The sequence below is a fragment of the Colias croceus genome, chromosome 7, assembly GCF_905220415.1.
Source record: "Colias croceus chromosome 7, ilColCroc2.1".
Classification (NCBI taxonomy): Eukaryota; Metazoa; Arthropoda; class Insecta; order Lepidoptera; family Pieridae; genus Colias; species Colias croceus.
In genome coordinates, this window is record NC_059543.1 from 2,536,341 (window position 1) to 2,553,149 (window position 16,809).

The window sequence follows — 16,809 nt, forward strand, 5'->3', positions numbered from 1 at the left end:
TCCGGCATTCTCGAGCGCGATTGTTTTTATTTTTATTTTGAAGAATATAATCTAAAACTTACTAAAAATACAAAATCTGCCGGTTTCCGCATGACCGGAAGTCTGGAGGAGCCATTTCGTCTTCCGAAAAACGCGTTGCAGCATATAAGTCGCGAATTTTACTTTTTCAAAAAAAAAAGTTTAAATAAACAAAAAAGGTAATTTTATTTTACAAAAAAAGGTCTCTTTTCATTTTTGTCGAAAGTTAAAACTTTTTTTACTTGAAGCATTATAAAAACTCAAACTCCCGGTTTTTTGAGTATATCTCGAAAACTGAGGGTGTCAAGAAAGATTGATATGAAATAACGATGATTAAAAAAAGAAACCCACAAATCTTTTTCGGTCAGATTAAGAGAACCCACCAACATTTTTGTCAGATTAAGAAAATATGCTTTCAGGATACCGAGATAAACCTCCCCTATGAAAATCTAACGCGCTCGAGTATTTCAAAAGGACTTTTTTTTTCTGCATTTTCAAAAATTCATCGTAACTTATCGTCACGCCGTAATCGTCAGTTTTTTTAAGGGGAGCTTCCTTGGGGCCTACTTAACACCCCTTCCGAAAATCTGACGCGCTCGAGTAATTTTTTTTTTGTGCATTTTGACGAATTTATATGCCTAGCCCCACCACGCAAACCGGCAGATTAGTGTACCGTTGTTATCAGAGGCACTTGGGGCATACGTAGTATGAATATCTGACGCGCTCGAGAATGCCCAAGTAACTATTTTTTTTTTTTACATTTTTGAAAATCCGTACACGCCAAACCCACCGCTAAAATGGTTTTTACCATATAAGCTTTTCTTTTCGAAATTATTTTTTCTTTCGATTTTGATAAGTCTCGACGACGCCGTTGAATTACGCCATTTAGCTACCTCGCCTCCCTATCTATTATGATACCTATGGTGTACGCTTGCATTTGAAATTTTATATTCATAAAAGTGTCTATAGAAGCACATACATAATATAAAATGATTATTGTTATAACTCTGATTATTTATTAATTAATTTATAGTAAAGAGTATTATTGTAAATAAAATATACTTACTGTTGAAATTATTAATGTGTGTTATTGCATGTGGTATTAAATTATGAAATGAACAAGGTGTTTTATTTATTTTTCCTAGGTATCTATCATGTATTTTATTGTTATATGCAATGTTTCTTAATCTTACTCTACCATACTACTTGCGATGTTGTCTAAAGACTAAAATCACTACAAACAAAGTCGCTTTCTCTGTCCCTATGTCCCTAATCCCTATGTCCCCTTGTATGCATAAATTTTTAAAACTCCGCAACGGATTTTGATGCGGTTTTTTTAAAAGATAGAGTGATTCAAGAGGAAGGTTTTAGTAGGTATATAATTTGTTAGGTTTTAGAAGCGGGCGGAGCCGCGGGCGCTAAGCTAGTACTCAAATATAACGTTCCTTCACTTAAATATCATAATATTACGTCAAAGCAACTATTGTTCTAAATATATCAAATGAAATCGTTAGTTCTGTCAATGGAAACACTCCCTAGAACTTATATAATTAAGAGAAATGCATCTATTTCAACAATATACATTTCAAGGGGCCGAAATGGGTCTGCTCCACCGTGTTTGGTTAAAATTAACACCAACTAAAGCTTTACAGCACTCAGCTAGAGAGGAGGCTATGTTCTTTGAATATTTGTACCGCGTTACGTATTTAGAAGGTAAGTGTTTATTGTCTATCACCAGAGCTGTGTGGCTTTCGACGCTTTTGATGTTATGTTTGTTATGGATCCTTGAGATTTCAATGTTCACACGGTGTTTTATTGACATAGCTTTAGGTTAAATACACAAAACGTAATAAGAATAGCTATTTATGAAATCTGAAGGAATAAAGGGACAATATCGTAATTATTTCTTATTCTTAATAGATCCTAAAATATACTCAAATAGTTAGATTTTTACTAAACTTAGTCTTTATAATCAACAAGTCTTTATAATCCTACTAGTGATCCGCCCCGGCTTCGCCCGTGGTACCTACATGTTTAAACTATCCTATCTCTTAAGTTAGATCGAACTGCACATAGTGTGCGAATTTTATTGTGGTTTAGGAGTCTATTGAGGACAAACATTGTGACACGAGATTTATATATATTAAGATAACTTACAAGATAACCAGTAGCCTTAATGCATCTCCTAGATATATTTTTTTAACTGTATCACATTTTTATATGTTTAAAAAGCTGGTAACTTTAGCTTCAAAATCGTACTACAAATATAACATTGTCATCACAAGTTTGCAAGACTACATTCCGTTAAGAGTTTTGTGGTTTAATATATGTTCAAAGTGGCATTAATGCTTGAAGTTTTCAACATCTGCGGCTTGGAATGTTCTTGCGGGGCAAATTATGTTTTCAAACTTTGTACCTCGTTTTATGACTTATTTTGTATGGGTATCTGTTTTTGGACTGTTCTAGCGTTAAATAATAAACTTGGAACCTTTCTTAATTGCAGCTTTAAAAAAAATATACCGGCCGAATTGATAACCTCCTCCTTTTTTTGAAGTCGGTTAAATAGAATGCAATGAATAAAAAAATGTGGTCATTATAAAGTAGGTATTAGCTTTCCGCCCCGTTTTTGCCCGTGGTACATAATATAATGCTTACAATTACAATATCTACAAATACAATTCAGCGATCGCAAAAAAATACAACGGTGAAGTAGATTTTAAATCGGTCTAATAGTTCCTGAGGTTAGCGCGTTCAAACAAACAAATTCTTCAGTTTTATATTTACAAGATACATAACCAATCAAATGTATTTACGTTTGATTTTTAACGTATTTACATATTTATGTATAAATAGATAATATATACTACTATACCTTAGTTTAATAACATAAAAGCTGTGTCATCGAAGCAGTAAGTTTCCTCTAAGATGAAGAAGTTTTAATTGAATATGAGTCTGCAGTCCCTATTTAACGAGTAATCTTGTCGAGTTCCTAGCGTTTCACTGAAGCATTTAAAACTGTTATGATTTTAGTATAACCTTTTAGGAGTACCTAATAATTCCTCAGACATGAACTAATAATATATTTATTTGGAGACCAATTATTAATTAATAGTTATGTTGAGATTTTTTAAAACAGAGTTTTTACAATAATGCCACTTCATACTGGTTAAAAGAGTATTATCACAAAAACGGTATTAGAAATTATTAGTGTAAAATGTGTGATAATAAATGAAGGTTATCTCGATAATTCAATTAGAATTGTGTGTGTCTTTAAAATCTATATGAGCCACGCCCAATGTCACGCTCTATTAACATTTTTTTGAATTGGGAATGATCATTACAATTAGATGAGGTTCATTGAATAGTTATTAAATTAGCAAACAATGATTATTAATATAGAGTAATTTATTTCATTGTGATTGGTACTTACGAGCAAACTGAATATTTACGTCTTAAATTGAGATTTATTATAATATTATGTACCTATATTATTTTATTTGTTATAATTGAAGTCGATAAATTTTCCAAAATACTGTTAAAACTGACCGAAAACGTCCATGGAAAAACGTAGCTAAATGTTTGTTTGTTTGCGCTTTGTCAAACGCATGCTTTACTACTGTTAATGATGATCTTTCTAAACAGTCCAAGTTTCATTTACTCTAAGTGCAATAGCATAGAGAATGCATTAACTAACTTGTGCATTCTAGAACTTGGACACACGTGTTTCTGTTTATTAAAGGTATTTGAGTTGCTTAATTGGAGAGAAAGAGACAGTTTGCATCTTGCTGATAAAGATTCTGACAAGTTGTTTGACACTTTAACGTATCTATAGTTTTTACGTTAATAGCTAATATTCAGCTGATGTTAAACCTTTTCTGAGGAGTTCTGTTAACGAGCACTTAAAAAAATATTTAGCAATGTTTTCCTTATAACTAATCGAATTAATAATTATACATCAAGCGTATTGAAATCAGTCTCAAACATTTACCTTGTTTTAAACAACCCGTTAATAAAATTAAACGTTCTCAAATCAATTAGCGCATTAGCTTTTAAGAAAGCATTATCCCTTTCAAGGACAGCAATGAATCACAAATACAACACAAGTATACAGTTTCAATAAACCCAACCGCCACCTGACATGGACATTTATAATGCACATATCACTGTCAAAGAGTATAAAAATAACTTGTTCTCAATGATTGTTTTAAAACAGATGCGTTTCGTAACTACAATGTGTTAGGGCTAAATTAAACAGATCAAACGTCTGTCAACAATATTTTTAAACGTAGCAATTATGAGCAAAGTAATAACTTTCAATAAAGACCCAATTGTGTTCATTATTGTAGTAGTAAATAACAGTCGTGACTATGACCTTACTATTCCTTATTCATTAGCGAGATATCGGTCTCTTAAAATGTTTGAAATATAATTCCTTCTACACAAGTATAACAGTTTCAGCTTACCTTTAAACTTTTACCGTAAAAATAACCCGTAACCAATACGGACCTACAAATAAATCGTTACCACATGTCTGACTTCTAATTAGAAAAGGGGACATGTATGACAGACACTGATGTTTGGGCGAAACAGAAATAGATGTTCTTCCGTCATCTGATAATTAATTTTATTAGTTTACGAAATTTTATTGACCAGAAATGTTTACATTGCTTTTTATTTATGTTATTCTTGATTTATTCAAATGTGTGTTAGAATATACATTCGAAGAGATTAGGAAGCTAACATAGGGTCCATTTTTTTAATTTATTGGATAAGCGGAAGAAAAACGACTTCGAAAATATTAATTTTGTAGAGTTTAATACATTTCATAGTTATAAATATTTTAAAAAGTGTATAGAGATGTAGGTATCGAATTATAAACTGTGTTTATTTCTATTAAATACCGCCATGAAAGTTAACGTTAACTAACCTCTATCTAACTCTAGGACTAGGTACGAATGTTTTTGCCTAAGGCTGGTTGCAGAGCTTGACCGACCGTCAGTGCATACCGTCGGTCCTGACGATACGCATCAACAATTGTATGACTATGATACTAATGCGCAGGACAATACGCGTGCGTATGGTCGGTCTAGCTATGAACGGTTTAAGAATTTCCATACATATGACAAGCGCGACTGATGTACACACTGATGGTCGGTCGAGCTCTGCAACCAGCCTAAGTAAAAACTAGTACAATATTTAGTTAGGAATAAAATATATTTCAATTCGTTCGACCGAAACTTTGCGGCTTTCATGCAATTTCTAACAAATACGCTAACGGTGCTGTCGAAACTTATACGAGTTCATTTGCAAGCAAAATGAAATAAAACTTTATTATTTCTTTATACAGTTAAAAGTATACTTTATAGTTTATACAGTATACACATTTTCTTATAAAGCATTGAAATAATATACCTACTGATATTAAATACCTAATTGTGTCAACTATGGTCTCAACGTTTTACGTTAGTTATTAAAACTTAATTAAAAAAATATATCTATACTTAATATTAAAAAGCTGAAGATTTTGTTTGTTTGTTTGTTTAAACGCGCTAATCTCAGGAACTACCTACTGGTTCGATTTGAAAATTTTTTTCGGTGTTAGATAGCCCATTTATCGAGGAAGGCTGTGTAGGCTATAATATATCATCGCGCTTAGACCTACAGGAGTGGAGCAATGCGGATAAAAACCGCAGGGCACAGCTATAGTCTACACTAATATTATAAAGAGGAAAATTTTGTTTGTTTGTTCGATTGTAATGAATAGGCTCATAAACTACTGGACCGATTTTAAAAATTCTTTCACCATTCGAAAGCTATATTATCCACGAGTATTATAGGCTATATTATATTATCACGCTAAGACCAACACCGCGCGGCACAGCTAGTGTTTTATAAATAATTATGATAAACAATGAAAAGAAGTGATGATTTGCCAGATAGGATCAGTAAGTAATATAGGTTCATAACATTACGGAAAATATTCAAATAATTTACGATAATTTGTTGAAAGCTATACAGAATGTTATTATTATTTTCCAATTACTTTCCAATCTACGAGAAGCTCAAGTGAGGTATCAACTGTCAATTAGGATACACGAATTTGGAGTTTAAATTGACCGCAATGATGATTTACGAATAATTAATGAGTGTAAAACAAATTAACTGTTTCCATTATATAACTCAATTAATAAATTTTCTCGTACATTTCATTAATAAATATTTAAATGGAATATATTAAATTAAAATGGATTTATATTAAAATGGAATGGTAAACATTCTGGAATATATTTTAGTAAAATAAGCCGATTAATTAACATTCGGTACATGTTTTTTTTTTTTTTTAAATCAATTGTTTTTAAATGATATTTTAAATAAATTATTGGTCTAAGATCCGAATATAAGTCGAAATGCAACGGCGTGATAATAGAATGAGACCAATTTTAATAAGTGTATTAAAAATGTATTAAAAATGAGTGACTGGGAAAATCCTGGACATGATATATTTTTTTTAATCTTTTATTTTCATTTTTTATTAATTGCAGTTTCGTGATAATAAAACAATTTTGTAATAAAACAGAGCTGACATTTTTTTTTTCATCATCCTATCAAGTGAAAGTAACTTATACCGACATACCTGTTTATACCTGCCAACCTAGCCGTTTGTCCCGGTAAATATTAGAAAACGACTATGACTGCATATTTTGTAGGTTTCATACTTTAAGTCTATTATAAATATTTTTATTATGTTGATACTGCAATTAATTTAAAAAAAAACGTTTTTTTTTTAAATTCATTAAAAATGTCCTGTCCAGGATTTTCCCAGTCAACCCATTTTTAATACATTTTTTAATACCTACACTAAATTTATTATAAAATTGATCTCATTCTATTATCACGCCGTTGCATTTCGATTTATATTCGGATCTTAGACCATATTGTTCATTAAAACAATGTTCTTGATATTCTATGTCAGAATTTGAGTCGGGACAAATTACAATGGAGTTCTAGGTAGGAATTTCAAATCGGAATAGATAATGGTCACGTATTGCTCGCTCGGCAAAGGTTTATTGCTGTGAAATATGCAAAGCGCAGCCTTTTTCAGCTTTGGACGGACTTTTACACGGAACTATATAAAATTCGAGGACGATACGGCTATAAATGTGTGCAGAAATAGTATCTATTATACTCATAGCTTTTATATGCACACAAATTCGTAATACGAAAGTAAAACATTTAAAGTTTTTAATTTGAAATTGGTAAAACATATTAATTATTATCATATAATATCATAAATACTTAACAATATTTATTATGATGTATTAGAATGAGAAATCTACTAATATAATAATATAATCTAATAATCTAATGAGAAAATCTTATTAATAATATCAGGTATTTACGTCACGTTATATCTTACAAATGAATCCAAATCGTACAATGGACACATTGAGCACGAGGTAACTAAGCTTAAAAATCAATTAAATTATTAAGCATCAATAAACTGAACCGAATCGCGATACGCCCACATACCTCCAATCCCAGTTCAACCAGAAATCTAAAATGAAAGGAATATTAGGAATCATTTGGAGGAAATTAACAAATACCAGAGCATTGGTAGAATCCAGCGGTAAACTTGAAACTCAATACTTTGAGTCAATGTACCGAGTAATATACTTAGAAGGTAAGAAGTTAGGAAATTGTTTCACTCAATAATGTAGCTGAAGTTAGTACCTGTTTATTTCGCATACAGTTCGATAATCGGTTCTTATATTTTATCATTATTATCGCATATCTTTGAAAAAAATCCGATTTCTGTTCCGGTTATTTGCAACGAAAAATTTACTTTAAAAAAATAATAATAAAAATTCATAAAGGTACATTGAACATAATCATATTATGTTAACATAACATTTTGATAATTTTTAAGGAACACACACCACCTGAAACTATTTATAACACTTTTAAAACCAATAGCTCCCAAAACACCCCATCGCTATTAATAAATAACAATATTTTATTTATTTAATGTAAAAAGATTATTTAATTCATTGAAACATTTTGTTCTACCAGGTATATCATTCTCAGAGACAAATATAGGCTATTGGATATACAGCTCCACAGTAAAGTCACTGATACTCTTGCTGGTTTTCAGCGAAGTATGGCAATTTGTCAGCGCACGACTGACTATAGATACTATTATAGACAGCACCAATATTATCGCTATTCAGATGAGTGCATATTATAAGTATAGAAGCAGGGTAAGGTTGCATAATTAATATAAAATTGGATATTCGTGTCGAAAGGTCAGACATCGTACATTCGAATCGAAGGAATTATAGTTTCACTTCTTGATAGATAATGTTTATCTTATCTGTCGATTAAAATTACAAAAATATGCGTAAAAAGTTTTACATAAGACCAGTGTCTATCAAAAGGGCATGAACCTAATCTTAGCAGTTCGTCTAGCAATATGTTTTATTTGTTTCCAATATGCTATTATAGTGATCTGTTTCCATTAGAGCATTCCGAACGAACTAACTCCTCGGTAGAGTTTAATAAATCTCTCACTAAAGTATTGTTTAATGAAATTCTAAGTTTGTTATGTTTCCAGTTGAAATAGTTTAACGTTATTTCTTTTAGTTAGTACACAAGAACGTGTTTAGACGCCTCGCTTCGTCCATGAATTCCCCTAACTTTGATCTATCGACTGCCGAAAGGAAAAAGTTATTGGAAGTTTGGCAAAAGAGAAATGAGGCGCATTTGAAACTCCTTTTGGCTCTTGGGACATGTACACTTATAGCTTGGTAGTATGATTTTAATAACTAATATTTAATTTATTTGCTTGTGATAAGTAAGAGTTAAAAAATAGATAATATTACAGTTCACAGATGTGTTATTCGCAATCGGCTCATGGGTAATATACATATAGGTATTAAGTAAAGTATTATTTGTATGCCAGGTATTGTTTTATTTGGAACGGTAAATATCAAAGGATGAAATGAAACCGTAAAGGTCCTTTTCCACCTTTATTCACATCCCTTTCAGACCTATTTCACATACTTTAAACTCAAATGAATTAAACTTTATTGTATCCTTTTACATAATATTAAATTCGATTTTGTAGTCTAATCTAGGATATAGAGTCGGAAAATTAAACATGATATCATACCATATAAGGGACACTGAGTAAAAACAAATAAAATAGAATAATGATATGTTTAATTTTATAGTAATATATTTAATTCATGATCCTAGCGCTATTTTATATCTACTTGAATCTTCAGTGAATGAAACTTAGATTTTCTCCTAATGACTTTCACCTGTATTCCACTGCACATGTTACAATGTAAAAGATAAATTCAGCTCATCTCCAGACTCCAGTGTAATAAGAAAGCATTCTAAGGCCCATACATACGATGACCCACTTTGAGCCCCGAGCGGCCCGATCGGGCCACGACACAATAGATTTCCTATTGTGTCTGTGATTCCGGGGGCTGAGTTATTAATAAATAGATTATAGAAAAATATTTTAAACATCTCAGCTCATCAAACGAAGTATTAAATTAATAATGGCGGGCTGCTCATACACCTGCCGCCGGGACAATCTCGGTTGCACGTCGGACAGAGCAATTTCAGCTATTCTCTAAATTGCCTCTGCTTGCCTTTATTTAAGGAGGCAATTAAGGGTGGAATCCCAATATTGCCCCTGCGGTGGGTAAGTGAGTAGTCCGCTTTATTAACAATCTCAAATATCTACTCAACTATATTATGAAATGTTTCAGGTACATTTATCCCTTAGTAGATGAACTAGATTACAACCTAATGGTGTCTGTTCGTTTGCCCTACGACTACCAGAATTCCACTCTATACCCTATAACCTATGTTGCCTTGGTAGTTATCTTCTCATATGTGTCGTACTTCGTGATGGTGAATGATCTGACTATACAAGCACATTTAATGCATTTGCTGTGCCAATTCGCTGTGTTGAATGACTGCTTCAGAAATATTTCGAAGGACTGCGTTGAAGACTGTAAAGGTAAGAAAGGTAAGATATGAGTTAATGTATAAGGTCATGAAAATAAGCGAGGATATAAAAAAATGAATATAGAGTTATACCTATTGGATTTAATAATCACAAAAGGGATTTTGTGTTAAGTTTCTTTAAGTATATAAGAATTATTAATAATCTCGACAGTAATAATCGGTGTCAATAGAATACACGATTTTAGATATAGTTAGATAGATATAGTTTTTTTTTATTATTAGATATAGTTTTTTTTTAATTTAATTAAGTTTAATTCCTAAAACCGTTGAGCATGTTATTGGTATGACATATTAAAAATAATATGATGAGGGATTTAAGTAAGTAAGAAGCAAGTAAATTGGAGCGAACCCATAAAGGTAATCAACAATATGTTTTCTAAGATCTGAGATATGTAAGGGTTTCTAAGTAAGGAATCCTTTTATTCGTATTCTAAGTGGTGAAATAATATTATATTATACAATAGGAGAAATGTGAATATTTTTTTTTATATCTTTTTAAATATGAATAGATAAAAACTATACTACTGCTACTTACTTGAAATTGATTCATTGCAGATCTGAACGACAGTCAATTGTTTTCGAAAAAAAAATTTCAACAAAGGTTCATAAGGAGATTGGGAGACCTGACAGAACAGCACAAATTTCTTTTAAAGTAAGTAAAAAGATAGCCAATAAATTTAGAAAGATATCACTGAAATAGAATTCATAAGCGGATTAAATAAAGCCGAACCCTACTGTAAAAGCTACTAAATAGTAAATACTTAATGAGGAAGTCTTTATCAGGGATGTTGCGAACATTCGCATCCGCATCCGCAAATGCGGAACTTCCGCATAAATTTGGACATCTGCATCTGCATCCGCATCCGCATTGATCAGTGCGGATGTTCATGCGGATGTGAAAATCATGCAAGTAGCGACAAGAAAGAAATTGAGCGGGCCCGACGTTTGGCACGTGCCGCTCGCACGTGACAATGACCAATGGGAGTGAAGGAATTAGTGACAAGTTTCGACACGTTTTTTGTGGTGCATTTGTTTCTTGTGAATAAATCATTACGTGTTTGTTTGCGCTGTGTGTGGTCTACTTATCGTATAAATATATATGTTGTTGTGATACAGTGATCATTGTGTATTAGATTCGTCGAGTGAAGACGAGAATACAGAAATGCCAGAATTAGGAAGCATTGAAGCTGTACTTAAAAAGGAATTACATACTTGCTTACCGCACTAAAAAAAGAATAAATGTGGGTGAAAATTCTCTAAATTGGTGGAGTTCATCGAGAGGAATTTAAGGTATTATCGCCGATAGTACGAAGATTTTTATCCTCTCCACCGGGCAGTGTTCATAGCGGACAATTATTTAGTAGCGCGGCAATACTACTGTTTATTGAGTATAATGCTCCTATTTTTAATTTTACTTACTAATATAAGTACCAGTAGGCGTTTAACATAAAAATAAGTACTTCTCTTTGATTTGATTACAATAAAAAATGTAAATAATTAAGTTACCATTCTTCATTAATAGACTTTATTTACATAATATCTTGAACATCCGCATCCGCATCCGCATCCGCGGATGTCAGCCTTCAAAACTCCGCATCCGCATTCGCATCCGCGGATGTGAAAAAATCAGCATCCGCAACATCCCTGGCTCTTTATACCTCTTAGTTCCAGGCAGCTAACTATAAGTCTACAAACCGAATAGAAAATATATAGAAAATAATATTTTATACACTTCAACATGTAAAAGCTTAATCTATGTATAAATAAGGAAAGAAGCTTCTATTTCCTTTAAATATTACCACAGATATTACTAAGAATTTTCATCATTTTCCTAGCGTGAACGTAACATAAAGTATGAGTAAAGTAATATATTCACATTAATATTTTAACGTTGTCTACGTAATACAAGGGTCTTACATACCTAATTGTAATTTTTGAAATCTATATTTTACTAGCTTACCGCCCGCGGCTTCGCCCGCTTTCTCTAAAACGATTTGAGATTTAAACTATCCTATCTCACAAGTTAGCTGCACATGGTGTGCGAATTTTATTATAATCGGTTAAGTGGTTTAGGAGTCCATTGAGGACAAACATTGTGACACGAGATTTATAATACATATTATGATTATACTTACGTACACGGTCTAGTATACATCCAAAAACATAATTATGTTACTGTTTTAAAAGATAAGTTTCAGTACGAAAGAAAAGATTTAGGTATACAGTGCGTTTGCGAAATATTGTGTATACTTCACTAAACAATTCAGTCAACCAACTATTATTATGGAAATATGCATAATATTATAGTTCGTACATCTATGTACAGCCTTTAACGTACTCTTTGTAACGTCAGCATATTCAGGAGGCATTACATATTCATGAAATCGAGAGCGGCGTTGTTGAGTTAAATTCACGTGGAAACAGGCGATACCGCATATAGTTTAGTATTCTCGCTTATGTTACAAATATACGGTTTATGTGAATTTATTAGTAACTCTAATATGAGCTGTGAGTAAGTTGAAATAACTATTTGAACGGTGAACTTACTAACTGTGGTTGTGAATGCTTTGATTTTGTTTTGAATTTCATGTGATTGTTTAGATTTATATGTGAAATATAGTAGAAATGCAAGCTCTTCGTACAAATTTCATACGCATGAGATTAGTAGGTACACCCTAATAACGGGATTCAATAGACTTTAATCTCCTTAACATCCTTTCAATCAAGCCTGTTTCCTATTAATGAATTACTCATCAATTTTGATTGTAAATTATATAACTGTTACATTTATGTGACGTATTTCTAGTTCAATTCGTCGTTAAAAAAGTATCACAGTTAAAATGTTCAGATAATATAATAAAACCATTCGAATATTTTGAAAACCTTTATATACGCGGTTTAGCTTACAGTAAATATTTTATACTAAATAAATGCGATAATTTTTATGGTTAGTAAAATATTGATTCACAAATTTTAGCATCACGTCACAGCTTCGAGAGATCTTGAGTAGGCCAATGTTGGCCCAGATGGTTGTTAGCACTACTCTCATTTGCTGTATTGGTTTTCAAGTGGCCATTGTGAGTATACAATTTGACACGTTTTTACATATTATTTTTTTATGTCAGAGCAAGAAAAAGAGGCAGGTGGGCCACCTGATGGTAAGTGGTCACCACCGCCCATAAACACTTGCAACACTGGAAGTGTTGCAGGTGCTTTGCCGGCCTTTGATTGACAAATAAGTTAATAAGTTTAATAAAATTATACAATCTACTTTATTGAGTAAATGATAATGATGATTATAGTAAGGTTTTTATAAAGATAAGTATTATATGTGATCTATTAACGTAACGTTAACGTTGTTCTGCCAGGACACCCTCGTCATTCCAGATAGAGATTTTTACTTACTTAAAAAAGACAAAATGACGTTAAATATAAGTAACTTATTACTAAAATAATAATAAATTCTTGTCTTAATAGTTTTGTTCTTAGCAAATTTATTGTCTGTCTTTCTTCTCAGTGAAATTTCTTTTACGAAAAAATATAGAGCCATACTTTATGATGTAGCTATGCTGTATGACAATTATTCACAACGTTTTAATATTATATGGAACAGATAAAAAAGTCATATTTATGAATGTAATTTTCAGTCTGTGAATGTTAACTTCACGAAATGGGTAATGAGTCTACTCTACTTGGGATATAATATGTTTGTACTCTACATATTGTGTCGATGGTGCGAGGAATTGAAAATACAGGTAATATTCGTTCTTTTTTATATTTTTATTATCTCGTTAACCATTTGAATAAGTAAGTTTGTAGTATGTAGGTTAAAGCAAGCAGGGAAGCAAACTGAAACAATCAAGAGTTGCTAAAAACAAACAAAAAGCAAATCACAAGAATTCCTAGTAGACCTTCAATATTATTATTTTTACATACATTACAGACATAACATAAACGTTTCTTTCTATTTAAGCAAATAGAAGATAGCTACATCACTGCCAAGTATCATCAAGATCGGTTCCGAGCTTTTTACGCAATGAGTACACACATTTTTACAACTTTAAGCATTATATTAGGTGGACGTAATCGAAAAAATAAGAGTAATTTTGTAAACTGTATTTTATTTCCATAATCATAAAGTCTAGAATTCCACAGAGCACAGCGATTGGCGACGCGGTATACTTCTCAGGCTGGGAGGGCGGTATCACCAAGATTCCTGGTGTGAAGTCCAGCATGCTGCTCATCCTGGCGCGCGCCAACAAGCCGCTCGTCATGTCCGCGGGCGGCATGTACGATCTATCGCTGGAGGCCTATGCTACTGTTAGTACTAAATGTGTTAAGAAACAATGTTTATTTAATAAGGATTAATCTACCAGTAGTCAGTAGTAGTACATAATAACAAATGAAGGGGACTAAAGGTTTTACTCTGCTATCATCTAAAATTAATATGTTTTTTTGTTGCACACAGAAAGCCCTTTTCAGTATAATCAATCTATGCTAAATTTTAACAAAATGTTGAGGTAAAAAAATACATCTAAATGTACAAATCAATTGTTTATACAGATAATATTATTAAATGAACATGAAACATAACGTGTCTCACGATAAAAGCTGGTAACTCTATAGTAAAAACTTGTTCAACAAAATATAATATGTGCGTACAATATTGATTATGATTCCCAACAGGGAACATTAATAGGCTTATGTAAGGATCCTTGTTTAGTTATTAACATGTTACAATGTTCGTTTGCAGATGGTTAAAACGGCTTATAGTGCTCTCACTGTATTACTCCGGCTTCGATGAAATAACGTCGAGTCAACTAGCACGCTTTTTACTCTATTTGATTTATATCAATGAAATATTATAAAATATTCACTGTTTTTCTGCAATTCTATCATAATAAATACTTGAACCCGGTATTATTTGTTTCATTTTTCATACTCCCTTCATCTGTTAAATCGTGTGCTGGCCTCCGATGCCCCAATTCACATTTTTGCTAGCAGTACAAATACTGTCCTAGACCTCTGTATCAGGTACTTGGATGCACATAGTATGTAACTCCGTTTTGTTTGTATTTTTGTTAACATATTTTTACTAAATTCTATGTACGCTTTTGTGTTATTACTGTAATTACAAAGAATGATTCTGTATAAATAAATAAATAAATACTTCCACTATTTTTCATTAGTACTAGCTACATTGTTTTTATGTATGATTTAATTATGCTTTATCTCGTAATCTACAGGCTATTTGATTTTAAAAATTATTTTGTTACCAGCAATTGAATAAACACTATGTGGCTCTATATTTTTCACTAGCTGCTCCGCGCGGTTTCACCCCCGTGGCTCCACTCCTGTTGCCCGTAGCGTGATGAAATATAGTCTATAACCTTCCTCGATAAATGGGCTATCTAATACCGAAAGAATTTTTCAAATCGAACCAGTAGTTCCCGAGATTAGTGCGTTCAAACAAACAAACAATCAAACAAACAAACAAACAAACTCTTCAGCTTTATAATATTAGTATAGATTGCATTAGTTCCATATTTCTTAAGGCCAGCCACTATAGAAATAGTAAAAAATTTCAATGAAAAATTGTATCAGAGTAAGCTAGACAAGACACTGAGACTATACTTATCAGGCATCGTGTAACTAACCTCTATTATAACTTTAGATATCAGTGATTTATATACTACATAATATTTGTCTTATGATTTTATCTATATACAAGCCAAAACAACAAGATTATAGCAAAATCAAATTTGAATGGCCCTGTTACTAACTTATCCTGAATGACGTAGAATTTTCAATTTTAAATTTAATATTTTAATATTCTTAAAAGTGGAAAATGTGTGGTGGCTATTTGAAGTGTTTATGTGACTGTGGTTTCGGAAATATTCCGCTTTTATTAAACACTAGCTTACCGCCCGCGGCTTCGCCCGAGTTTTCAAAGAAAAACCCACGTAGTTTCTGTTCCCGTGGAGTTTCCGGGATAAAACCTATCCTATGTGTTAGTCCAAGTTACCCTCTATATGTGTGCTAAATTTCATTGTAATTAGTTCAGTAGTATTTGCATGAAAGAGTAACAAACACACACACATCCTCACAAACTTTCGCATTTATTATATTAGTAGGATAAGATAGGATTTGATAGGATAGGATAGGACAGTAGTAGGATACTGATAGATTTGGCAAAGAGCATTTAAGTATACAAAATTTTGGTGCAAGTAATTTTAAGTTTTAGTAGATTGTCTATTTACTGCTCTTTTATTATTGCTTTATTAACATGCATTAACGAGTTTATCACCTTTTAAGTATAGGAGTGTTATTAACACTGAATTTAAAATCTTTTCTTACAATCTGACGACACTATGATATCGCATGCTAATCTCGAAGCAAAGCGTTACTTCCTCTAACCAAATGTAAATTAGTCATTGTAAACAGTGATTCTATTTGCCAAAAAAAGAAACATGATCATAAATGTCTTGTTAACACGTTCATATTAATTGTTTTATGTTTTTATTTTGCTATAAGGCAAATTAATTTATAAAATGATAAAGATAGGATTTTCTCTTAATTGTGTTTGACAGGATATAAGATAAAACAATTAGGTATCCATTTCATTCCCTTTCTTACAATGTGAGCGTTAGAAACGGAAGGAAATGGATTCAAATACGTAGTAAGTAAAGCTGAATCGCATGAGATTTTAATTTTACTTTATTTTTTCTTGAAGGTTTCTAGAACTTA

General features: G+C 31.9%; 1 protein-coding gene across 1 annotated transcript; it reads left to right on the top strand.

The window, feature by feature from the left end:
• Window positions 1–1,616: 1,616 nt before the first annotated feature.
• On the top strand, window positions 1,617–14,891 carry LOC123693210 (odorant receptor 13a-like). Its single transcript, XM_045638208.1, has 11 exons — window positions 1,617–1,731; window positions 7,411–7,475; window positions 7,561–7,699; window positions 8,089–8,276; window positions 8,659–8,822; window positions 9,801–10,054; window positions 10,618–10,714; window positions 13,040–13,139; window positions 13,710–13,817; window positions 14,218–14,382; window positions 14,816–14,891. Exons 1-11 carry the CDS (start codon window positions 1,617–1,619, stop codon window positions 14,864–14,866), a joined length of 1,446 nt encoding a protein of 481 aa, XP_045494164.1. The 3' UTR covers window positions 14,867–14,891.
• The last annotated feature ends 1,918 nt before the right edge of the window (window positions 14,892–16,809 follow it).

Coding starts and splice junctions, on each gene's coding strand:
- LOC123693210 (XM_045638208.1), top strand. CDS start 1,617: ATGGGTCTGCTCCACCGTGTTTGGTTAAAATTAACACCAACTAAAGCT. Junction 7,700..8,088: donor CCGAGTAATATACTTAGAAG/GTAAGAAGTTAG, acceptor TTGTTCTACCAG/GTATATCATTCTCAGAGACA. Junction 13,818..14,217: donor GCGAGGAATTGAAAATACAG/GTAATATTCGTT, acceptor AGAATTCCACAG/AGCACAGCGATTGGCGACGC.